The sequence below is a fragment of the Lathamus discolor genome, chromosome 21 (genome assembly GCF_037157495.1).
Source record: "Lathamus discolor isolate bLatDis1 chromosome 21, bLatDis1.hap1, whole genome shotgun sequence".
In the NCBI taxonomy this organism is placed as follows: Eukaryota; Metazoa; Chordata; class Aves; order Psittaciformes; family Psittacidae; genus Lathamus; species Lathamus discolor.
Window position 1 is genome coordinate 3,856,618 of NC_088904.1, and position 22,759 is coordinate 3,879,376.

The window sequence follows — 22,759 nt, forward strand, 5'->3', positions numbered from 1 at the left end:
CACCCCATCCCACCCCATCCCATCCCATCCTCCCGCCCCGTCTCCTGCCGTGCCCCCCTCCCATCCCCATTCCCACCCCCTCCTCTCAAACCAATCCCAATTTGAGGCTCTCCCATCCCGCCCCCTCGCGCCCTCCCTTCTCCCCCCGTTCCCATCCGTCGGGCGACGGCGTCACCGTGCGGCCGCGTCCGGCAGCGCCCGCGCCGGACCGGGACCGGGACCGGGACCGGGACGCTCCGGGCGCTCCCCGGGTGCCCCCGGCCTGGCGCTGGGCTGCGAGCGATGAGGAGCGGCTGCAGCGCAGGGCCGGGGCCCGGGGCCGCCCTGCGCTCCCCCGGAGCCCATCGCAGCCCGCGGCACCGGGGGGCGGCGGGGCGCGGTGCAGTGGCGGCGTCGAGCCGAGGGGTGGCACGGCCGAGCCGAACGGGAGAGCGGTGATGCTGCCTGGGAGGGTCCCGGTGCACCCACCCCGGCCCCGCATCCCCACCTTCCTCCCTCCCTGCATCCCTGCGGTCCCGCTTCCCGGCATCCCTGCGTTCCTCCATAATCCCTGCATCCTCTCATCCTCGCATCCCTCCATCCCCGCTGCTCAGCGCCCTGCGGAGCGCGGCCGAGGAGCTGAGCCCTAACACGGCCGCGGTGGAGAGCAGCGCGGGGCCCTGCCCGCCGCTTGGCAGCAACGGGCCCGGGGGGCTGCGGCCAGGCCCAGCGCTAGCACCGGGATGCGCGGGGCTGAGCGGGCCCCGCACCCAGCACCCACCGCCCCGCGCCGGGGATGAAGCAGCGCTGGGGGGGACACGGCTCCGCTGCGGAGCGGCCCCACAGCTAACGGTGAGTGCTGGGCCCCCAAACCCGGGGCTGCAAAGAGGCCGGCGGCAGGGGGGTGCTCGATGTTAGCGTGGGTCTGGGTGGGACTGCAGGAACTGGGGGGCAGCAATTACCCCACATGCCAGTCCCTGGGGCACAGCCTGGGCTCTGAGCACGGGGTCTGGCCCACTGGAAAGGCGAGGTCATCGCACAAAGGTGGGGATAGGGTGGGAAAGGGAGGAAGTGGGGAGCCTGGTGTGAAAAGCTGGGGGTGGCATGAAATAGGTGGGGGGCATTAGCTCAGAAAAGGCAGCGTACGTGCCTGGGGGGAAGGAGATTTGTGGCTGCAGCTCCATCGCACTCGATAATCCCAAGCGCTGGTTTTTGCTGGGCCATCTGGGCGCTTGCACGCGGGGGGGGGAACATGGTGATGTCTGGATCTCCTCTTCCGAGCAGCTGGCAGGAGATTGCTGCCCCCGGCCCACCATGCCCTCCTCCGAGAGCAGCAGCGAGTACTGGATCGACGGCTCCAACCGCAAGACAGCCCTGGAAGATTTCTACGTCGTGGGCCCCGAGCTGGGACGGTACCGGCTGCTGGGGGGGGGCGGGCAGGGAATGTCAGGAGTAGGAGCCCTCCTGGCATGGGAGCATGTCCTGATCAGGGCAGGGACCGGCCTGGAGGGAGGGGGGATGTGGCAGGGATGGAAGGATGGATAAGGGGGGGTGGGAAGCAGGAGACCCTGCACTCACGTGTAAGTTGGAGCTTGGGTTGTGTCATGATGATGCAGCGATGGTCTCAGAAGCGCGCACTGAGGGTTTGCAGGATGGGGCCCACTTTCCTGTGTCCGTGGTTCTCACCCCCGTGGGTGGGAAGGGGGCTCCTGGTGTGACTCGTCTCGCGGAGGTGAGCAAGGAGCCTGGCACAGTGCGGGGCCATGGTGGGTCCCTCCTGCAGCAGCCCCTGCAAACGGGCACGGCCCCACAGGGGTTTATTCCCAGATCTGGATTTATCCCACCTGGCTCGGGAAGCCCTGTCGAGGACCACCAATGTCCCCATCCAGGTGTGGTGGCTCGGAGCAGAGCCACCTCAGCAGCCACCAACTGCTTGATGGAGGCTCTTGTGACTTATTTATTAGAGGCCCTAGCATAAATCCTTATGGGCAGGGAACAGCAGGGCTGACACGCGAGGTCCTGCAGGTGCTGTGTGCCATTTGTGTGAGGTCCTGCGGGTGCTGTGTGCCATTTGTGCTGGGGTGGCCAGGAGATGTTTTAAACCTGCTCATCTCTCCTTCCCTGGCGGGTTTGTCCTGGTCTTGGCACATGCGGCTGCTTGGCCGCTTCCCAGCCCTTGCAGGACCCCTCAGGATGCAGAGCCCAGGACCGGTGCCAAGTGTCTGGGCCTGGAGGCTGCTGATGCCCCACAGCAAGGATGCATCCCGGAGATGCCCAGGCCCAGCTCCTAAGCCCCTTTGAGGAGAGCAGCGGTGCCGGGAGCTCCCAACCATGGGGCAGGTTTGTCACTGGTGTCCCAGCAAGCTCAGGACAACGGGGATCCAAGGGGGTGCACGGAACCCTTGTGTGGAAGGTCTGACAGTCCCGTTTGTGGGGCAGCAGAGGCAGCGCCGCTGCCAAGCCCTGGCTCTGGAGCAGACGTTAGCAATGGTGATGGTTTAGGCTGGGTCAGCCCCAGCCATCTGCAAGGGAGCCTTTGAGCCTTAAATCTATCAGCTCTGGCAAAACCAGGTATTTACGGCTTCTTACTGAGGTGTGGCCAGTGTCAGCCCAGGGCTCAGCACCACGCAGCCCTGCACAGATGCGGGTAGGACAGAGAGACAGGCTCCGAGCAGTGTGGTTCCCACCGTCCTCTCCATGGGCTGGCCCTGGTGCTCCACAGGCTGCTCAAGCCCCCGTCCATCCGTCAGGCTCTTGTGGCAAATCCCATTGTTCAACATTTTCCAGTTCATCTGTAAAGCAAATGCAATTATCTCCTGTCGCAGTCAAGGTTGATTGCAGAGATTTATTCAAGGCTTTAAGCAGCAGCGAGAGCAGCAGCGGCTGCCGGGGCCAGCGGGGCGAGGGGCTGGGGTGTAGCGAATGCCGGCACGGATCCAGCCACTGCTGTAATTGGGAACGCGTGAGGGGCAGCCGGCGCATCGCCATGGGCACAGCGGGTTGTGCCGTGCCTGAGGAGCAGCCCCAGCACCTCCTAAATGCGGAGCCGAGGGCTTCGAAACGGTCCTATCGGCAGCAGGAATCAGGCTGCAAATTGTCTGTGTGGAAAATATCTTGTGGGAAGGCGACAGGCGCCGGGTCTGGGCTGGGATGCAGCTGAGATGAGAGGGATGAGGAGTGCAGGCAGCTGCTGGGGTACTGCAAAACCCTGGTGCGTTTGGAAACGGTGCCTGAGGAGCTGAGCTGCTACAGGAGAGCTCTGGGTGGCTCCTTCTCCCATAACTGGGAATGAGGTAATGGGTGCTGCAGCAGCGATGCCATTTTGGGTTCAAATCGAAGGCTTCTCCTCACTTTCTTGAGCTGGAGGAGGCGGTGGCAGCCGCCTCTCCCCTTCCAAACCTGAGCGGTCTGTTTCCAAATTGCTTTTTATTTGCAAAAGAAGATTTCATAGAAAACGTTGAGCAAAGGGAGGAAAACGTTTTGCAAATGGCCTGGAAGTGCCGGGTTTCCTTCATCCCGCAGCATCCCTGTGGTACCCGGTACCCAGCTCTGCTGTTGCCATGGGAACGTGATTCCCAAGTTCAGCCAGATGGGTTGCAAAATCCGCTCTTGTTTCTAAAGCAAATCTCTCTGTCATGAGAGCACCCCGGGGACCGCATCCAGCACACGGGGCTGCAGCAAATGGGTCACTTCCAGCCACGCTGTGGGTTGGTCTTGCTCTCATGGGAGGTTTTGGTGGGAAAGATGGTGTCAGGGGTGCAGCTGGCTTTTCAGCGCGGGGGCGTGGGGATGCCACGCACCTTGAGCAGAGCCTGAATTTGGGTCCCAGAAGATGGTGAAGCCAAAGAGCAATAAAATGCGGCCGATTTTCGGGGGTGAGAATTAATCTGCTCCGAGGAGCCAGGCAGCAAAGATGAAATGTAAATAAGCCCTGTAATGACCTGAGGCAATGGACTGATTTCATTGTCCAGTGGCTAAAACCCTGTTATTCACTAGATCTAAAGATCACTGGCAGGTGGGGGCACCGCTGGGGGTTCAACAGGAACGATCCCTCTTGTCACCTGCAGTGGTTTAACCCGGTGGGGAGGTTTTGCAGTGACACGGGATCGTCCTGTGCGCCGTGACCTTGTCAGGGACATGGCTGGGACAGGGACCCTCACAGCATCCCCGCGGTCCCCATGGCCACAAGTGGGAAGAGGGAGGCTCTGTCCTGTCGTGAGAGCGGCTTAAGGATTTAAATCCCATCTAGGACTTGGTTTAATTAAAATGGCTTTACCCAGGAAAGCTGGAAGCGGTGCAGGGAGAGGGGTGCACAAGGAGGTGTTTGTGCGCTGCACTCCCAGGGCACTAGCAAAGGTCTGGGGGGGGGGGGGCACGGGGTGAGCAGAACCCCCCCTTCCATCCGTACCATCTCATGCACCCCCAAACCTTCCACAGGGGAGCCACCTCGGTGGTCTACAGCTGCCAGGAGAAGGGCACGGGCACCCCATACGCTGCCAAGGTCCTGAAGAAGACGGTGAGTGTTGGGCTGCAGGGTGGGAGGTGTCTTTGGTACCAAAGCACATTGGTACTGGGATGGGGCTGTCATTCGGGCTATGGGTGCAGATGGGGGGTGTAATGGGTGCATTTTGCTGCTGAAAACAGGCCCTGGGACAAACACGGGAACTTGCAGGGAGCAATGGGGAAGGGGGGTCTGCATGGCAGGGGGCTGGAGCCAGCCCTGGCAGCACAGGTAATGCCGCTTCTGCGTGGGCTCTGTGTTCTAGATTGACAAGAAGATCGTGAGGACAGAGATCGGGGTCCTGCTGCGGCTCTCGCACCCCAATATCGTGAGTACGGCCCTTGTGGCACAGCTCGCAGCTCCCTTTGGGTCGGGTTCCCTTAACGCTTCCCATGGGCAGCCCAGGAGCACAGTGGTGCAGAGGGAAGGGCTGGGATGTCCTTGTCCTCATCCCACCCCTGTGCAGGACGAACCCACCACTCTTCCCTGCACCCCATGGCCGCTCCCTGCCTCGCGGACAGGCTCCTCACCATGGCATGAAAATCATGGTCCTCGCAGTGCCTTTGAGCTTCCCAGCTCTGACACCAAGGGCCAGGCTCCCCCCTCCCCCCAACCCCCCGCCCCCATCTCCTGGCCTGAGATTTCCATTTGGTAAGCAATTTCCATCGAGGAGATCAAATGAACACCACTGAAAATTGCCCATCTGTAATGAATCCTGCAAGGGGAGATAAAAGGGCTGTGGGTTCCATGTCCCAGCGCAGCCAGTGCCGTTTCTCTTGCTCAGCGCTCGGGGGATAACAGCAGCTTGGCTGGAATGATTTGCAACGCCCAGAGCGGATCTAATCACCACCGGTGTCAGCAGAGCCGGGGCCACCGTGTCGGCCCCTCTGCAATGGCAGGGACCTGGGGGCTCTGCTCCCTCCCCATCCCTCCACCGGCCAAAAAGGCTTATTCCCTGCTGCTTAGTTCCACTGGCAAATTGCAAAAGCATCTTGGAGTTAAGGAAATAACACAAAACCCACCTGGCAGCTGAGGGCTGGTGCTGCAGGGGTGCAGCAGACCCCATTCCAATCGATTCTGTGGCCAGGACATCACTTTGCTGCTGGTGCTGCTGCCCAGGCTGCCATTTCTTTTGCAGTGTGGCTCAAAACACCCTCCATGGCAGGGGGTTGGAACTGGACGATCTTAAGGTCCTTTCCAACCCAAACCATTCTGTGATTCTAAGATTCTAAAACCCTGGGCACGGCTGTTTCCAGCCCAGCCCATGTCAACCCTCCTTGGAGCAATGAGGCTTTGCCCCTGTGGGGATGTCCTGACCATCCCCAACAGTTCAAATCCTTGATGCAAAGAGGTGAAGCCAAGAGAAGTCCAAAACATCCTAAAAACAGGGACAGTGGAGGCAAACACACTGAAACTAGGGCATCTCTGAGCCCTTTGGCCAGCTCGGCACAGGCCTACCTTAGGGTGTTCCAGTGTTTTGGAGCTATCATGCACTTCAGCCTTTTCCTTGGAGGCATTTTCCTACTCCCAGGACGTCTGGGCAGACACAGGGATGGGGAGCACCACTCGGAGCAGCCGCTGGTGCGGGATCACCCATGGATGGGGAGAGGCTCCTCCGATGCGTTATCAGGAACGCAACAGAAGATTCCATTTGTGCCTCCCCTCCTCCTTTCCTCCCCAGGCAGCAGCTCCACAGAGACGTGAGGAGGAACCAGCCGGGCAGGTTGAATATTTAAATCACTGCGTTTTCTGTAGGGTTCTGCTCACTCCCAGGTTCAAGTGGGTTTTTGAAGCAGAGCTGCTCTGTTTCATTATTTACGCCAGTGCTGCCTGTGCGCTCGCTATCGTTCAGCACCAACCTCAAGAGCGGATGATAATAGGATTGTAAACTTTTGAAGTTAATAGGAAAATTATAGTGCTTCCGTGTATTATTATAATGCAATAAGCTGCCACATAGTGTCTCTCACCCTGCAGGGTATCACGGCTTGTCACCCAGCCTATGAAGGTAATGATTAAAGCCCCATGAAATTCGCAGTGTCACAAAAGTCTTAAGAAGCGTGAAACTATCCGTTTCCATTAAAAAAAAAATAATAATAAAAAAAATTGCATTTTGACATAGTTTTAAGAGAGACCTGGGAATCTCAGATTTGCTGCAGTGGCACAAAGGTCTCTTGCAGACAAACTCACCTCGTGCGGGAGCTAAAACCTCCCAAAATCATGAAGAAACCAGTTCCTTTAGTGCCTTTTTTGCTGAAAAATGGTCCAAGGGACATTTCCAAAAGTGTCCATAGGGTTGCAGAGATGGCTTTGGGCTCTTGGGGTTCCATGCATCGATCCCGCATCCTTACACGTGTAGCTGTGCAGAATGGGTCCCGGGAAGGATGAGGGCAGGGTTTTGCTGTGGGGCTGGACAAGGTGCCGGCATGGCCGAGGAAGCTGTGAAATTAAAAAGCTTTTTGTGAGCTCCTCTTCTAGTTAATGAGCTTGGAGACGGGAGGAGGATAAAGGCGCCGCATGCCTGTATTCCCATTCCCAGCATCGCCTTTAACGCATGATTAAGTGAGCAGGGCTGTTACAAGCGTTAGAACAAATCACGTTCAAACAAATACAAAGGCAAGGAGGGAAACGTGCCGGTTGTCCTAATAAACCCCTCACACCCCAGTGGTCGAATGCTCCTCGTGGCACAGCCTCTGCATCCCGCATCTGCATCCCACATCTGCATCCCACATCTGCATCCCTCTTGCCCCTTTCAGATCAAGCTGAAGGAGATTTTTGAGACACTGTCTGAGATCGTGCTCATCCTGGAGCTGGTCACGGGAGGAGAGCTCTTTGACAGGTACACCCAGCCCCACCATCCCCATCCTGGCTCCTAATGGGAGGGAGGATGAATGCCACCCTGATGGCGGGGGGAGGATGAGGATGGAGGGGGGGCTGATGCACACCATGGTTGGGGGACAGAGGGTGAGGGGGCTGCATGTGGGCAGGGTGCTGCTGTGCTGACGCAATGTGCCTGCAGGATCGTGGAGAGGGGCTTCTACAGTGAGCGGGATGCAGCCCACGTGGTCAAACAGATCCTGGAAGCCGTTTCGGTGAGGTGACCCTCGGTGGGTCAGGGTTGTCACTGGGGGGGCTGCACCCTCCCAAATACCCCTCTCACCCTTGGCCCTTCAAAGGTGTTGCTGGTGGAGGGGCCTCTTCCAATCCACATTTGGGGGGATGAAGGAGGAGGGAGGAAGGTCAGTGCTGCTCTGCATCACAGGGCTGCTGGAGATGGGGTTTCTATAGCAACAGGAGGGTTTAAAAATGGAAACTCACAATGGGAAGTGTCCTTCCCGTGCCCAGCAGCTGCTCCAGCACTGCAGGCATTGGGTGTTTCTAAAGGACAAGTTGGGTGAGTTGGTGCCATGTTTGTGCCAGGTCCCCCCCCAGTCACTGTCTGAAGCAGATGGGGATTCTCTGCCCCCTCCCTCCCTTACCATGTCCCTGTTTCTTCTCTCTATAGTATTTGCATGAAAACGGGGTCGTCCACCGTGACCTGAAGCCGGAGAACCTGCTCTACGCAGACCTGTCCCCTGATGCTCCCCTTAAAATCGGTGGGTTTGCCGGGGGGGGTTGTGGCACAAAGAGGAGTTAACAGTGCCTCCCCTGACGGCAGCGCTGCACTCTCTGTGTCCCTCAAGGCGACTTCGGGCTCTCCAAGATTGTGGATGAACAGGACACCATGAAAACCGTCTGCGGGACACCGGGATACTGCGGTGAGCAGGAGGGAAGAGCCAGGGAAGTGGGAGGGGGACCCGGAGGGCTGCTCCCTGCCGCTCAGTACAGGGCTGGCTGATGGCTGCGCCAGCATCGGGAGGTGCTAACGGTATCCAGGAGGTGTTTTCTCTGCCGGGAGCTCCCCACACCTGTGCATCTGAACCCCAAACTCTGCTTCCAGCCCCTGAAATCCTCCATGGGTGCCCGTACGGCCCTGAAGTGGATATGTGGTCTGTGGGTGTCATCACCTACATCCTGTGAGTAACCCGAGGGCGGTGAAACCGTGGCAGTGGAACCACCGGTTGCTCCACCTCAGCCCACCGCGAGCCGCTGGCAAACGCTGGCCTGGCTGTGCCATGGGGCCTGGGCAGCAGCGTGTAGCTCCTCTCTCACGTGCTCACAGGCTTTGTGGCTTCGAGCCCTTCTTCGACCCACGAGGGGACCAGTACATGTACAGCCGCATCCTCACCTGCGACTACGAGTTCGTGTCCCCGTGGTGGGATGAGGTTTCCCTCAACGCCAAGGATTTGGTGAGTGAGGCAGTGCCAGGGCTCAGGTTCTGCTGAGTGTGAAGGCTTCAGATCAATGCTTGTGGAATAACAAAACCAGGGGCTTTTGAGGCAAATGAGGCCTTTTCATTGGTTACAGGTCAGAAAATTGATCGTCTTGGACCCCCGGAAGAGACTGACCGTCCACCAGGCTCTGGAGCATCCCTGGGTCACAGGAAAAGCAGCTAAATTCGCTCACATGGACAGCACGCAGAAGAAACTGCAGGAATTTAATGCCAGGAGAAAACTGAAGGTAAAGGTGAAAAAGCCCCATTAAACCCCTGGGGGTGGCTAGTGTTCACGTTCCCCTTCTGCAAACAACTGGGGCTATCAGAGCTGCTGCCTCTGGGTTTTAAGGATCCCCTGCCTTGAGCAGATAAATGCTCAGTGACACGTGGCAGCTCGGGATGGATGACAGAGCAAAAAGGAAAAGCCTTGCCTGAAGCAAAGGGCTGGGTTGGAGAAGCGGTCGCCATCGCTCTCTGCATGCTCCCGCGGGGCTCTAGCATCTCGGGAAAGGCATAGAAGGGGAAACATCTGCCTAAGACATGCTGCTAACTGCTCACACCACTGTGCCTTTGCAACAGGCTGCAATGAAAGCCGTGGTGGCTTCTAGCCGCTTGGGCAACCACGGTCACCACGACTGCTCCCGCAGCGGGCGCAGCCAGAGGGGTCCCCAGGGCGCCCGCCTGCCCCAGGGCACAGGGACCGTTGGCCACGAAGCCACTGCCAGCACCGAGGACCTCGAAGCTTTCCAGAGCGACCGCCCTGCCGTGCCCAAGGTTCCTGTGAGCAGCGCCAGCTGCCAGAGCTAACGCGCCCGGCACTGGTGCCGGCTCACCATGGCCTCCACAAGCAGCGCCCCACTGATCCTTGGAAGCTGGCACAGGGAAAGGTGGGGGAAGCCGTTGGGACAGGATTGCCCCGAGTGTCAGTGTGTGTCGGGAGCCCATGGTCTGTGGTGTGGAGCGTCCTTGTTTAGTGTCCTGTTGCCAGTGCAGTTGTAGCTGGTCGCTGTGAATATGTGTCTGTATGGACCCGACTGAGGAAAACAAGGCTGGTGACTCTGTCTTCCAACAAATTAACAGTTTTGGCCACTGCGGCTTGAAAAGATCCCAAGTGGCTTAAAAACCAAGGAGCAAAACAGCAGGAAAAGGATTTCTTTCACCTTACCTACAAAGGCAGGAAGCTGTCTTTACAACAGAGTTTTGTAAGTTCCTGTAAATAGTCCTTAAGGGTTTCTTTAGGGAATGGGTGCATCTGGGTTATCACTGACCATCCGCGTTCCATCTACAATCCCTCTTACCAGACGCAGCTGTAGGTTTACTGCTGTTATTAGACATGGCTTGTAGGAGCCTTTGGACCCAGCTGTTTGATCCTATCTGAAGAAAAAGTGTTTGTGAGTGGTTCCTTTATTATCTCTAGATGTTAGACAAACCCTGACTTGTGCTTTTGTTCCACTCCAGCTTCATTTGTTCCCACCTTCAGCCTTGCTGTGGGTACATGATGGTGGCGGGATTGTCCCAGACTGGGAACGGGGCTTGTCTGGCCTCTTCCTTGGTGTTCCAGGGTGCCATTCCCATGAGTTTTAACCAAGAACAATGCAGCTCTTTCTACAGCACATTGGAAGACTTTGTAACCTGTAACGGTGCTGTTGTTTCCGGAGGGAGGACAGTGAGTTTATACGTATTGGGTTCTTTTTAAATTTAATGAAATCAGTTCACAAACTTACTGAAAAGACTTTTTGCAGGCCGTTACTGACCAAGCCACAGGATAAGCATTTGCAGATTTTAATACAGAACAAGTAATCAGACAGGAAAAGCCATATTTCACGTGGGAGAAGCCAAAAACCCAGCGCAGGGTTTGCTGACCTGAGGTGCTGCCTCAACCCTTACCCCCGGCCGGTTGGGCCATGCACTTAGAGCACATTCAAGCAAAAAAGTGTCAGAGAACAAAATTTGTGCACAAAGCTCATTTTTCCAGCACAGGGACACCATAGGTGATGAAGGAGAGGTGGCAAACACAACCTGAGGCTTTGGTGATGCAGAACCCGGGCATCGGGGCAGAGCTGCAATGGCAGCAAAGGCAAATGTAACACAAAGACCTTCGTGTTGATGCAGAGCACAAGCAGAAACCATAAAGATTACGTGTAAGGGCTGATCCATACCGCATGACATTTGTTTGGGGTGCTTGTAAAGCCGAATACAGAGATGGGATGTTCAAAAGTGTTTTTAATCGGAGAAATGTCAGATCTCAGCCAGAAATGTGCTTTCATTTTCATGAACTCCCACTCATACCTTCAGTGGGGAAGCAGATGAACAGCAAGAGAGAAAGCGATCGCTGACAACACGGGAGAGGGCTTCAGCAGGGGAAACATCCCATCTTTTTCTGTGTGCTTGGGAGGGGGCAGTTTGTTTTCTCTCTTTTACTTAATATAGAGGGTTGAGCCTTGCAGCTCCGCTCTTTATCCCATCCTTCAGGTGACACTGTCCTCCAAACTCCATCATTTCCCCATTTACGCCAGTGGGGCCAGAACTCCACTTTTACCTTTTTGTTCACTAACGTGGGTCTTAAAATTTGCCTATTTGCTATCCTCTGGCATGAAATACACATTTAAACGCCTTGCAGGAGCAGGCCAGAGCGCTCAGCGTGCCCACAGGGAGTGATGCTGGGAAGCAAAGTAGTGTTGAGCACTCCCAATCCTGCAAAATAATGGGAATGAAGGTATTAATCAGGTAACAGCAAGTGTCTTCAGTGATGAAAACCACTGGAGGGAAAACTGTAAGCAAAGAGAAGGAGTTTGCCTCTTCTGTTACACAGTATTATTCCACAAGTATCAATACTTAAAGGTAGTAAGAAAATAAGGGAATAAAGCCAATTTTGGTCTGTAGCCGTTTTCAGGATGTGTTTTACTGACTACTTCGGTGTAGTGGTGGCATTGCCGATACTGCAGGTATTTATAAAGAAGTAGAGAAAGCCAATAAAGTATCCAACATCATCACCTGGGCTCTGTGTCCGCTGTTGTCCTCAGGAGGGCTCAGAGCTGACCGGGCCAAGCACCGACTCCCTGAACGCCGTTTGGGGTTTACTTTTTCCTGCCTTTTTTAACCCATTTTCGTGTGACAACTGATCCTCCAGCCCCCGACACCCGAACACCGCCGCCAAGCCGTGGATCTCCTCAGGGGGGCGGCGGTTACTCGCACCACCACGGGGCGGACACGCCATGCACCGGCCGCTGGGGCAGGGCCTGCAAAGTAACCTAAAACCCCACAAAATGAGGCGAATCCCGGTAATGTTCCATTAGGAAAGGCGGCTCCGCGGAGCCCCGGGGGAGCGGCCGGGCTGAGCGGCGCGGCCCCGGCGGCGGCTCCAGGAAAGAACCGGGCCGGAACCGGAGAGGCCGCGGGGGGGGGGTCACCTGCCGCACCCTGACGTGATTACGTCACCATCACGTCCACAGACGCCGCGTCCCGACGTCACCGCCTCGACGGCAAGGGGGAGCAACGCCCGTGCAAGGAGGGTCCGCAGTGGGGCGGGGCATGCCCCGAACGGCCCAATAGAAGGAGAGGTGGTGGGCGGAGCTCAGGGAGGAAACGGGAGCTCTGATTGGCTGGAGGCGGTGTGTTTTGGCGGCGGGGAGGCGGTGACTTAGGCGGGAGGAGGGTTCGCTGATTGGCTGCCGCCTCTCTCCGTGCGGGGCGGCGCATGCGCAGAGCCGGGCGGGCGAGGCCTGATATGGACGGAGGCGGCGCGGGGCCGGTGGCTGCGTCCCGGTCGCGCACGGTAACGGCGTTCCCGCACCGGGCGGGGTGAGGAGCGGGCGGAGCCGCTCTGGCCGGGCGCACCGGGCCCTTCCCTCACGGCGGGTCCCGGTGGGGCGGCGGAAGCCGGGGGGAAGGTGGGGCAGGAGGCGGCGGCGGCGGCTGAGGTGGGGCCGTTGGAGCCTTCCGTGTGCCCCGGGCGGCTGCGGCGGGCCGGGCCCGCGGCGTGCGGTGCTGTGGTAACGGCTCCTTCCCGGCGGCAGAGCCGAGGTCTCCTGTTCATAATGGGTCTGTCTTAAAGCTTGTCCAGGCGGAGAGCCTCGGAAGGGCTCCGTCGCTGCTTCGCTCACGTTATAATTGTTAACTCCGTAAAAACCGGCACCGCGGGGCCGGTTTTGGGATGGGAGAAGCGGGCGCTGTGGTTTGGCCCCGGGGAGCTGCAGAATGTGCGGGCCCGCAGCAGTGTTTGTGAATCGGTTTGTGGCACTGTTTGTGTACCCGGTAAAGCCATCTTACGGTGCACGGCTATGGCAAGACACACTGTTAGACCCTAACCTTGGAGGGTGCGTACACAGTAATGGTAATCTCAATAGACAGACACGCGTAACTGTAATAACGTGTTTTGCATAGGTCCTGTGTCCCTCAAAAAAAGGGAAGACAAAAATGGACCGAGTGATGGGTAACTCTTTTATTCCCTTTGTCTTCAGAGCACACCGGAATTTTCCTTTACTACATGAAACGCAGTCATGGCAGACCAAGAGTATATTCTTTGCACCTGGAGGAAGCGTTTATGGCCAGCAAAGGTAAAGCAGGTGTCTAAATGAGGTGAATATATAACTTCGAAATGGTTAAAACAGAGTAGTTAGAGCTCCAAGAATCACAGAATGGTTTGGGTTGGAAAGGATGTTAAGATCATATAGCTCCAATCCTCTGCACTGCACCAGCTACTAAGGAGGAGAAAAATGACTGCTACAGTTGAACCCAGGACACTTGGTCAAGGACTTTTTAAATGCCGGTTTTTCTCTTTAATGTAGGTTTTGCGCAAAACTGGAGTTGCGAGGGAGATTTCTTTGGAAGTTGAAATACTTGGTTTGAAAGAACAGTTAAGTATCTGTTTAACTGTTATATGTTTGTATGCTAACATTACAAGAAAGTAAGTCCTTTATCTAAAGATATGTGTAAACAGAGATTGTTGATTTACAGAGGCTAACCCCAAGCCCTGTTGCCTTTGTAGAGCAGTCTATAGTGTCTCGTGGAACAGCAGTGAACAACATACTGACTGCTAGCTCAGACATGCTTCACAGATTTGTCTTTTTTGCTTTACTTGCCCTAACAAGTGGGTTTTTTTCTGGTGGGGGAAGATACTGCATTTTTATTGCCAGGTGGAAGTAGTGTTGTGCTTTTAGTAGTGTTTAGTGCTGTGACATTTTTGGCCAGCTTTGTTGTGTTTTCAGGATCAGTGTGAGCTGTGCAGATGCTGAACCACTGAAGGAAGAACATATAGTGAACATTGCCTCTAATTTAGGTGAGGAAATGTCACAGTATTTGCTGCCTTGTATATACTCCGAATGTAATCATACACAGTAGGTCTGTATTACACTTACGTATTTATTGAGTGGGTTTGGGGTTTTTTTTGCATTTTTTCTCCTTTCCATTCCATCTGTAAAGTCTGAAAATAGACAAAACAGAATCAGCTGCTGTTGCTCTTCCCTTGGGTAGCATGTTGGGAGGAACATTGAAGATACTTGTGTGTACTTCCCCTGAAGGAAAGCACTGAAGGCTTGCTTCTTATGTGTCTCTGCATACTTTGCCTTAAGAATCACAGGTGATTTGAGTGTTAAGTTGCATCTTAAATGAAAGAGAGACTATAAAAGAGACTTCTTGGTTCTTAGATTTGAATAAAGGTTATTGCATGTTGTTCTTCATCAGATCAAAGGAATAATTTGAGTGAGGCTGTGGAAGAGCTGCGGTATCGCCGGTCTCTTAAAATTGCCCTGGATATTTTGAATCCAAGTGGCTCACCCAAAGAAGTACCACCTTCAGAAAACGGGCCAAGTACTCTGTTCTTGCAGGAGAACCATTCAGGATCTCTCTCACTGACTCCTTTATGTAGCTTCTTTAAAGAAAAGTTGGAGCCTCAGGCTTCCGAGAGGAAAGGAGAAATAAAAGAGAACCCCAGCCTGAAGACTGATTTAGAAAAAACAAACTGGAAAGGTTCTCTCGTTTTGGAGGAGAGTGCTGAAGCACATGAAAGTGGAACAAACCCTTCCATGTGTGAGACTGAGGACTTGTCTAATACACTGAACTTGGAGAGTCAGAACTTCAAAGTACCAGAATCAGAATCACCACCAAGACAGAAAACCATTGAGCCCAGCTTGTTGACAAAATCCAGAGCAGGAAATAAAGTCTCCCCTAAACCAAAGGAGGAAAAAAGTAAGCAAGGAAGAAAGCAACCAAGCAGTGCGGGACTTTCTGTGTTGTGTAGGAATGATTTCCCCAAGGATCAAGTACAGCCCTTTGCTGAGGAGGGGTCTGCTCAGTCTGTCCCCTGCACATCTGGCACAGTGGTACCTGTCAGAAGCATAAAGACCAGAAGTCAACTTAGAAGGACATTACTGGATTCCTCTTGTAAAAGTGCCTCGGATGACTTGGAAAAAAGCATCAGCAGCGAGAGTGAAAGTCTGGCAAAGCAATTAGATGGAAGGAAAAAGCCAGCGAGTTTGAAACGGGTTAACGGAGACCGAAAGATCGGCGCAACTGCGTCCTCGTGCAGGAAAAGGAAATGCAGGAATTGCCCTGAATCTTCATCTGGGCCTTCTAATGCAGGGATGCTTTCTGATAGCATCCCCTCACAGTGTGAAGAAGAGGAAAGTAAGAATACTACACCTGTGGTCATGAATAAAGTAAAGCCGTTTCAGCTGCCTGACTTTGAAGAAGATGAAGGTGGGTATGTCCCTTGTGGAAGGGAAAACTTCATCCTGCTTGATTGTTTGGTCACTGTAATTCATCTTGGCGTGTTGCATTACTTTTGTGAATGCAGTTCTTGAATTGCTGGTTTTGGTTCCTTTCGGTGTAAGTTTTGGAGAAGCAGAGAAAGCACAGTCACTTTATCACTGGCCAAATGCTGGTGTGGCATTGAGGCTGTGTGGGGCTGTTTAAGGTTTGGCATTGGACACCTGTATTTAGCAGTAATTCTCACCCTTCACTAGAGGACTTGCTGATTTCATGCTTAGTCTTTTCTTTGCTGCTGGCCATTTAGAGACAAAATGATGCTACGTAAAGGAGCAGGCTGCTGTAATGTCCTGAAACCAGCCTCTTCTTGTTCCTTCCCCTTTTCCATCTTTTATTCAGATTATTAGGCCTTTACCTAGGCAGTGGATTGAGAATGGGAGTGCTGGGGCAGGCCCTGGTGTGACAGTGACTCTGGTGGCAGGGGCACTTACAGGGTTGTGTTTCACCTGGGCTGAAGCTGATACTTTTTAATCATTGTTCCCTGCTTCTGAACACTGGTGCTTGCTGCTCTTGGCAGGACTGGAATCGTCTGACCTGTCTTCAAAGATACTTTCCTCAGAGAGTCTCTCTCGCCTCTCACCTCTGGTAGATGAAGAGGAGGAGGATGAAGAGCTTCCTAGTGTTTTATCACATCAAGGTGAGATGTCAGAGTATCTCTGTGAGACTTCACCCAAGATTGGTGTGCTCTTTTTAGCATACATATGCTTGTAGTTTGCTGATGAGCTGTGGTGATGAAACCTAACCTTCCCAGAAATTCACTCCAGCTTTGCTCAAGCTTGGAATAAAATGCATTTATTTGATGCCCCAGAGAGGCTTTTTGAAACGGAATGAAATGCAAATTGTTGTGCAAACTGGGCAAGGGCCTAGGAGTGAAGTCTCCTACTTATGCTATTCAGAACTACTTGGGCTGCATTTTTGGGGGTGGTGGAGTTGAAACCTGTAAAAGCTGCAGCCAAACTCCCTAAAGGAGGCTGATGAGAGAGGACAAGCTAACTGTCTTCTCTCACGTTTTAAAGAACCCTTTCTTTATTTTTCATTATAGAACCGCAATCAATTGAAGAAGGGATTCTGGTCTGGTGCAGATTGCGAAGGTACCCATATTGGCCAGCAGTGGTAAGAACAGCTTGCTGCCTTCTCGGAGGGATATTGCAGAGGGGATGATATGGAGCTGCTTGCCAAGTTCTTGAGTGTCTTTTTGCCATTCTTGACTTGTGTAGGGCTGGAGATGTTAAAGATCTTCCAGTAGAAGTGTTCAAAGAGAACAGAAGTAAATTTATGTATGACAAAAGCATGTAAAAAATAAATGTGGTTGATTCCCATCTGGGTGTATTAGAGCAGAGCAGTACTACTGTGTCTTTGTATCTTGTGTCATGAGGTAGGGTGATTGTACCCAGCTAAGAAAAGAAAGAGGATGGGTCCTTGTGCATTAATGAAAGATGCTTCACTGGGGTGACTTGCTATTCTTGCCACTTTAAATCTTCTTTTTTCAAGTTTGTGTCACTTCCTTTAAGTATGGGGTGTAGTGTAGAATATAGATGGAAGATGTTCCTGCTTTGGAAGGGTTTTAGGATTTTAGGATGCTAATGAGACTTCATCCTTTCAACAGGTAAAAACTGTGAAGCGGAAACACCGAAAGGCCTGTGTGCTCTTAATAGAAGGGAATACAAATGACAAGAAAAAAGGGTAAATGTTGTAGATTCTGAGCACATTCCAAACTTCCAGTTTCTTTTAGTGCCCTGTACTTGTTTCCTGGCATAGGGCAATTGCACTGTTTGTTAAAACAAAGGTTGATCTTGGAGGGAGGGACCAAGTAAGGTGAGGATTTGCAGGTGCGGACTATGTCCTTTGCAGGCTGCTGGTTGAGATAAGCTGGCATCATGTGAGTAGCTGATGCTCATGTGAGGAATAAAAGAAGGGCTGGGGACCCAGATGGTGGTTTTTACTTGTGATTCCCAAACTTTCTGGAGACACCAGCCTGCCTTTAGTTTTGTCTTAAAACCAGGTGCTTTTCAGTTGTTAAAGATTCCATAGTTGTAGCTTACTATGAAAACCCTAACTAATAAAACCTGCATTTCTGTATTCCTCATTGAGATCTAATTTTCAGGGAGGTATAGAACTGCAGTAAATACAGAGGTGCAACTTAATTGCCTCTTCCCCCTAACTGTGCTTCTTTGTTTCATCCAGTTTCTCAGTATCTCTTAGGAGTCTGAAGCACTTTGATTGTGAAGAAAAGCAGGACCTCATAGTAAGTACTACCAGTAACATGGAACTGCAAGTCTGTGCATGCTTTGGAAAACACCAAGTGGTATCACAGTGTGTAACTGACCCTGTGAGAGGAGTTTGGTGCAGCTGGCTGGTCTGTGGCTGTTCATGCTTCTGTCTTCTCTCTCGCTGTATTCAGTGATGTAATTAAATGTAATTAATGCTCCACAAGATGGAGACTAACTCAGGAAGGGGATCCCCTGACACCCTTTTCCATCTCAGTGGGGCTGCTGTGCAGAATACCTGTGGAAGGCAGGCAGTTGCTTGGGACTCTTTTCACTTGCGGGTTTCCCGCGTACCACAAAGCCACTCACGCTGGGTGACAAAGCACTGGCAGAAGTTGAATTTCAGGAGAATGCAGAAACTGCAAGTAAACTTTGATTCATTATCATTAGCCATTTCTGTTACCTGGTTAGTGTCCTAGACTAAAAGCTTCAGTAGGCTACTCCTTTTAGGACTGTAAAGAGCTCTTGTTTTACAGGAACGAGCCAAAGAAGATTATCGCCAGGAAATCGAGTGGTGTATTCGGCTGATTTCTGACTATCGAATTAGAGTAGGTAAGGAGATGTCATTCATTCTGATATACATCAGAAAATAGATAACACCAAAACTGTCAGCTTTGTTTCACAGGCTTAACTGAACTGATAAATAACGCCGTTTTTGGGCTTTTTAGGTTGTCATTCTTTTACGGGATCCTTCTTGGAATATTTTGCTGATGATATCAGTAAGTGAACCCGTTATCTTTTGCAGTATTCTCTTGGGAGGCAAGTTTAGCTCTAGTGTCTACACATGTGTTGGGTGAGGCTTCAGACCCAGTGAGGGAGTACCAGTAAAATTCTCACGCCATTATTGCACTTTAAGGGTTAGCAGAACTGCGACAGAAGTTAAATATTAAGACAATTGGGGAAACCACTTATTTCACCTTGTGGAGAGTTAATTTTAGAGCTCCTGTCAGAGCTTCCACTCCCTCATTTTTCTTCAGGAAAAATCTTAATTTTCTTTTTTTGTGGTGGTTTTTTACCCTCTTTGTAAGGGAGGAAAAAACCCACAACCCTTTATCAAGCAAGTCCCTTATATTCAATTTTGTGTATGTAAGCATGTATGCATACACAAATGCTTTGTGTATTTAAGTATGAATGATTGTGGCTTTCCTTTCAGGCTACCCAGTTAGAAAGGAAGGTTATCAAGGTTTAGTCCAAATCACCTTTCCAAATGTGTCAGAGGAAGATACTGAAGAGTCTTTATCAGAAACATCACTTCAGAAGCCCTCCAGGAAACTTCTTCCTGACAGGACAAGAGCTGCTAGAGATAAAGCAAATAAGAAGATAGTAGAGTTTATAGTGAAGACTAAGGGGGCTGAAGAGCATCTTTTGGCTATTTTGAAAAGCAGAAAACAATCCCGGTGGCTGAAGGGATTCCTGAATTCAAAACAGTATGTGACCTGTGTTGAAACCTATTTGGAGGATGAAGAGCAACTGGACCTTGTAGTGAACTACTTGAAGGAAGTGTATCATGAAATAGAGGCTAAACATCTGCATCACATAAATGGAGATGGAATAAAATTTATTTCAGATGTCCTTTTGCCTGAAGTAAGTAAACAAGGAACATTGAGAAACTACACCTTAAAGGAAGGAAATGACATTAGTGCTTTGTGATTTGAGTTCAGTGACTTGCAGTGTTCCTTGCGAGCTGAGTGATGATTGAGCTGAGCAGGTATGTTCATACCTGCATGGGCCCTGCAGCTCCAGGGGCATGGAACTGCTTAGTTTCTCTCTATATCTTGGGCAAAGACTATTCAACTCCATGCAATCCTAAGTTATGTTTGTGGGCTGTTAAGCTGTCAGCACAAAATGGAGAAGTTTTAGGTAGTGCAGTGTTTTTTAAAGGCAGAATTGTTGCTTTTGAATCTATTTGATTCTTTCTGAAACCCTTCAAATCTTTGGGTTTGAGGTGGTTTTTATTAATATGGCAAGTTATCGCTGGGGTTTCTTGGGTTCTTTGTGCTTGGGAGGCGCTGGGTTGGTTTTTACAGTTATACTTGTAGATATTTAGTATCCTTCCTAGGAATTTTCCCAGCACAACATTAGTAACCTCTGTAGAAACAAAATTACTATGAAGAGTATCATCATCTGGTTTTAAAATATTCTCCTGGGGAAGACAAAGGACAAGTTTATTATTTTTGAGTTTCAGGTTTTATCCAACTTTCCTAAGTGATTGATTTTAGATTAAGGTTCCTCATTGAGACAGTTCATTTATACTCAAGAAATAAAAGCTAAGCTACAAACAGTGATTTGGAGCCACTTACTTTTCTAGGCCATAATTTACGCCATTTCTGCTGTGGATGATATAGATTACAAGAAGGCAGAAGAGAAGTACATCAAAGGACCATCTGTGAGCAAGAGGTATGTTTTTAGTATGCTCTGAATTTTTCTTGCTACTTTACTCCTTATACGGAAAACAGTATAAGGGCAGGAGAGTCAGGATCCTCCATCCTGTATGGCAATTTTCTCATTGTCTTAAGTAACAAAATGATTATACATGGAAATGTTCTTGCTGCGTTACAGTAACACCCTGCAAACAGTTTCATGTGGTGAGGTTATTTTTACTACAGAACGTTGTGTTTCTTTTCAGGGAGAGAGAAATCTTTGACGAAGAAATCCTAGAAAGAAAGAAGTGGAAGACCAAACCAGCACTTGCAGACAGTGTCTGAACAGCAGCGCAACCTTTCCCCAGCTCCCCTGGCACTGAGCGTACGTCATGAAGCGCTTATTTGTATAAAATGTGTAATTCTTAACTCTTCAAAACCTGTTTGTGTATCTCTGAAAGAGGTAGCCATTGCGCTGCTCTCGGATGCAGTCCTGTCTTCAGTCCTTGCTCCCTGTTCTGTGCCCTGGAGCTGTTCTTGCCGTATTGAACTGCCTGTGAAAGACGATGCAACAGGCGTTGGAAGCACTGCGGGTGTGTGGCTGCCTCAGTCTTCATCCATTCAGCATCCTTAACACGGAACTGCAGGTGTTTTGCAGAGCTTCTTGATAGAATGCTGAGTTTTGTAGGAATTATTTTGGCCAAATAGCTGACAACGGGAGGGCTGTTGTCTTTGAACACGGACTGGTGGAGGATATAGCCATGTGTTGCTGGGTGACTTTACCACTACTGAATGTCTGCGGGTTTCCTGTATAAAAACATTCCCACCGGATTGACTGTTCCTGCTTTACATGTCTCAAAGTGTGGGGAAATAAAATTGGTAGCTAGTGATGCAAGCAGAATAACAAAGGCTTTGTTTTTATTGATGGGATAGCTGTAAAATCCAGTGGGAAAGGAATCCAGTGTTTGCTTAAAAGAACAAACCCCATCCACTTTTCCATGTGAAAGTGAAACTATTTTGAATGCTGGTTCATTGCTTTTTGAGGCCATAATTTTAGGAGCAGTTATTTGTCTTTATCTGCTTTAAATACCAAATTCCATTGTGTAGTTCCAGCTTTTCGCAGGAGGTCTGGCACGTTGCAAATTGCCTTTGACTTGCAGTGTTATTGACAACTATGTGATAACAAACAAGTCACTGGGGTTTTATCTTAGGATGAAAACATGATCTGCTTCTTCAAGAGAAACCAAGATCATTTGAAATTCAGAAGTTCAAATGTGAATTGAGATACAGTTGTGTATTCTGGCTGTAGTTACTATCTTTTAACATTTTTAATTATATTTTTAATTACTTTATAATGCATTTTAATATGCATTTGGAATCCTTATGTTATCAAAGCACCATTAATGAGTACCTAAATTATAGGTGACTTGGCTCTCAGTTTATCCTCAGGTTCCCTCTCCTTCAAAACATGATCCTGTGTGCACTTCCCAGCTGAAATTCCTAAAGTACTGCTAAGGTCTTTCTCTAGCCCCCTGTATGGCAGCAGAGCTCCCCATCCACCTCGCCTTCATCTCAACCCTTTTCACACCTTTCATGATCCCAGCTGGATTCAATGGGGACAGGTTCTCCTTTCAAAAGTCAAACTGTGCTGTGCCAAAGGCTGATGAAGAGTGTAAATGTGATTTGCAGCACTCTCAGCTGTTTGTATCTTTAAAAACCACCTTCAAACCGGGCGTTACAGGTTCCTTACAGGGCTGTTCGCACCTCAGGCCCAAGCTCAGTCCCAAGATGTGCAGGATTGTGTTGTCAATCAATTAAAGGTTGATGAAGTGAGTAGTTAAAGGCTTGTTAGTCTCGTGTGCTTCAGTTCTGCCAAGCAGGATGCTGCTGTGCTTGTCTGGCCACATGCTTCCATCTCTGTTTCACACTGCGTGAAGACTATTTTTGTGTATGGGATAAAGCTGCACTATTGTGCTGCAAGCGCCAGTGTCGTGTTAAATACATCGGGGTGAGTACCAGAAAGCAAACGTGCTGTTGTCTGGTCCCGTGCTTTGTTTGAAGTTCTCCCCTCCGCTGAGACCAAGCTGCTCGTTGAACTCGTCCCGTTCAAAGCAGCTTCCTTTGCTCCGTACCGACACTAAAATGACTCGGAGCCGGGTTTTGATGCGTTCTCCGGTGCCGGCTTTAGGGGCACTTTGCGGCCCGAGGCCCGGCAGGAAAAGAAGCGGTTGCCGAAACCCGGGATCGAACCAGGGACCTTTAGATCTTCAGTCTAACGCTCTCCCAACTGAGCTATTTCGGCTGCGCGGAAGCGCTCCCCCCGCCCCTCCCGTCACCGCCGGCGGGGCCCCGGGACACGGGGGCGGCCCGGTCCCGCTACCACAGCGGCGGGCGCGGCGGCGGCAGCGCGGTCTCTGTGGCGCAATCGGTTAGCGCGTTCGGCTGTTAACCGAAAGGTTGGTGGTTCGAGCCCACCCAGGGACGCCCCCGCTCCTTTTGCCCTCGGCGGCCCCGAACGCGCCCGACTCCTCCCGTTTCGTTTTACCGACGCTGGCGGCAGAGCCGCTGCCCGCGG

At 51.6% G+C, this 22,759-nt stretch overlaps 2 protein-coding genes, 1 long non-coding RNA gene and 2 other non-coding genes across 9 annotated transcripts; 3 read left to right on the top strand and 2 right to left on the bottom strand.

The window, feature by feature from the left end:
* The first annotated feature begins 255 nt into the window (after positions 1 to 255).
* LOC136024502 (calcium/calmodulin-dependent protein kinase type IV-like) lies at positions 256 to 11,785 on the top strand. The gene is made up of 12 exons (XM_065699896.1): positions 256 to 831; positions 1,264 to 1,391; positions 4,417 to 4,495; positions 4,746 to 4,808; positions 7,234 to 7,316; positions 7,497 to 7,569; positions 7,983 to 8,073; positions 8,161 to 8,235; positions 8,418 to 8,493; positions 8,640 to 8,766; positions 8,885 to 9,037; positions 9,372 to 11,785. Exons 2-12 carry the CDS (start codon positions 1,294 to 1,296, stop codon positions 9,597 to 9,599), a joined length of 1,146 nt encoding a protein of 381 aa, XP_065555968.1. The 5' UTR covers positions 256 to 831; positions 1,264 to 1,293; the 3' UTR covers positions 9,600 to 11,785.
* On the bottom strand, positions 10,474 to 12,374 carry LOC136024503 (uncharacterized). Of its 2 annotated transcripts, XR_010616839.1 has the most exons (3): positions 12,203 to 12,326; positions 11,787 to 12,043; positions 10,474 to 11,486 (listed from the first exon to the last, which is right to left on the bottom strand). It is a non-coding gene; the product is annotated as an uncharacterized LOC136024503 (long non-coding RNA). The 2 variants fall into 2 exon arrangements; XR_010616838.1 differs by having other exon boundaries at positions 10,474 to 12,043; positions 12,203 to 12,374.
* A 105-nt stretch (positions 12,375 to 12,479) lies between these two features.
* PWWP3A (PWWP domain containing 3A, DNA repair factor) lies at positions 12,480 to 21,079 on the top strand. 4 transcript variants are annotated; one of them, XM_065699843.1, is made up of 15 exons: positions 12,480 to 12,567; positions 13,253 to 13,348; positions 13,580 to 13,647; positions 14,000 to 14,070; positions 14,475 to 15,488; positions 16,075 to 16,194; positions 16,600 to 16,670; positions 17,164 to 17,240; positions 17,742 to 17,802; positions 18,042 to 18,185; positions 18,301 to 18,376; positions 18,493 to 18,543; positions 18,978 to 19,408; positions 20,133 to 20,221; positions 20,451 to 21,079. In XM_065699843.1, the coding sequence occupies exons 2-15, from the start codon at positions 13,292 to 13,294 to the stop codon at positions 20,527 to 20,529; spliced, it is 2,409 nt and encodes an 802-aa protein (XP_065555915.1). In that variant the 5' UTR covers positions 12,480 to 12,567; positions 13,253 to 13,291; the 3' UTR covers positions 20,530 to 21,079. The 4 variants fall into 4 exon arrangements, with proteins under 4 accessions (XP_065555915.1, XP_065555914.1, XP_065555917.1 ...); XM_065699842.1 differs by having other exon boundaries at positions 12,498 to 12,593; XM_065699844.1 differs by lacking the exon at positions 12,480 to 12,567 and adding an exon at positions 12,757 to 13,125.
* A 1,334-nt stretch (positions 21,080 to 22,413) lies between these two features.
* Positions 22,414 to 22,486, bottom strand: TRNAF-GAA (transfer RNA phenylalanine (anticodon GAA)). The gene has a single exon. It is a non-coding gene; the product is annotated as a tRNA-Phe (tRNA).
* A 108-nt stretch (positions 22,487 to 22,594) lies between these two features.
* TRNAN-GUU (transfer RNA asparagine (anticodon GUU)) lies at positions 22,595 to 22,668 on the top strand. Its single transcript has one exon. It is a non-coding gene; the product is annotated as a tRNA-Asn (tRNA).
* The last annotated feature ends 91 nt before the right edge of the window (positions 22,669 to 22,759 follow it).

Excerpts from the sequence above, each read along its gene's own strand:
- LOC136024502 (XM_065699896.1), top strand. The coding sequence starts at position 1,294 with ATGCCCTCCTCCGAGAGCAGCAGCGAGTACTGGATCGACGGCTCCAAC. Across the intron at positions 8,494-8,639 it reads GGTGTCATCACCTACATCCT|GCTTTGTGGCTTCGAGCCCT; the intron begins GTGAGTAACCCG and ends ACGTGCTCACAG. Across the intron at positions 9,038-9,371 it reads ATGCCAGGAGAAAACTGAAG|GCTGCAATGAAAGCCGTGGT; the intron begins GTAAAGGTGAAA and ends CCTTTGCAACAG.
- PWWP3A (XM_065699843.1), top strand. The coding sequence starts at position 13,292 with ATGGCAGACCAAGAGTATATTCTTTGCACCTGGAGGAAGCGTTTATGG. Across the intron at positions 15,489-16,074 it reads TGACTTTGAAGAAGATGAAG|GACTGGAATCGTCTGACCTG; the intron begins GTGGGTATGTCC and ends TGCTCTTGGCAG. Across the intron at positions 16,671-17,163 it reads ACCCATATTGGCCAGCAGTG|GTAAAAACTGTGAAGCGGAA; the intron begins GTAAGAACAGCT and ends TCCTTTCAACAG.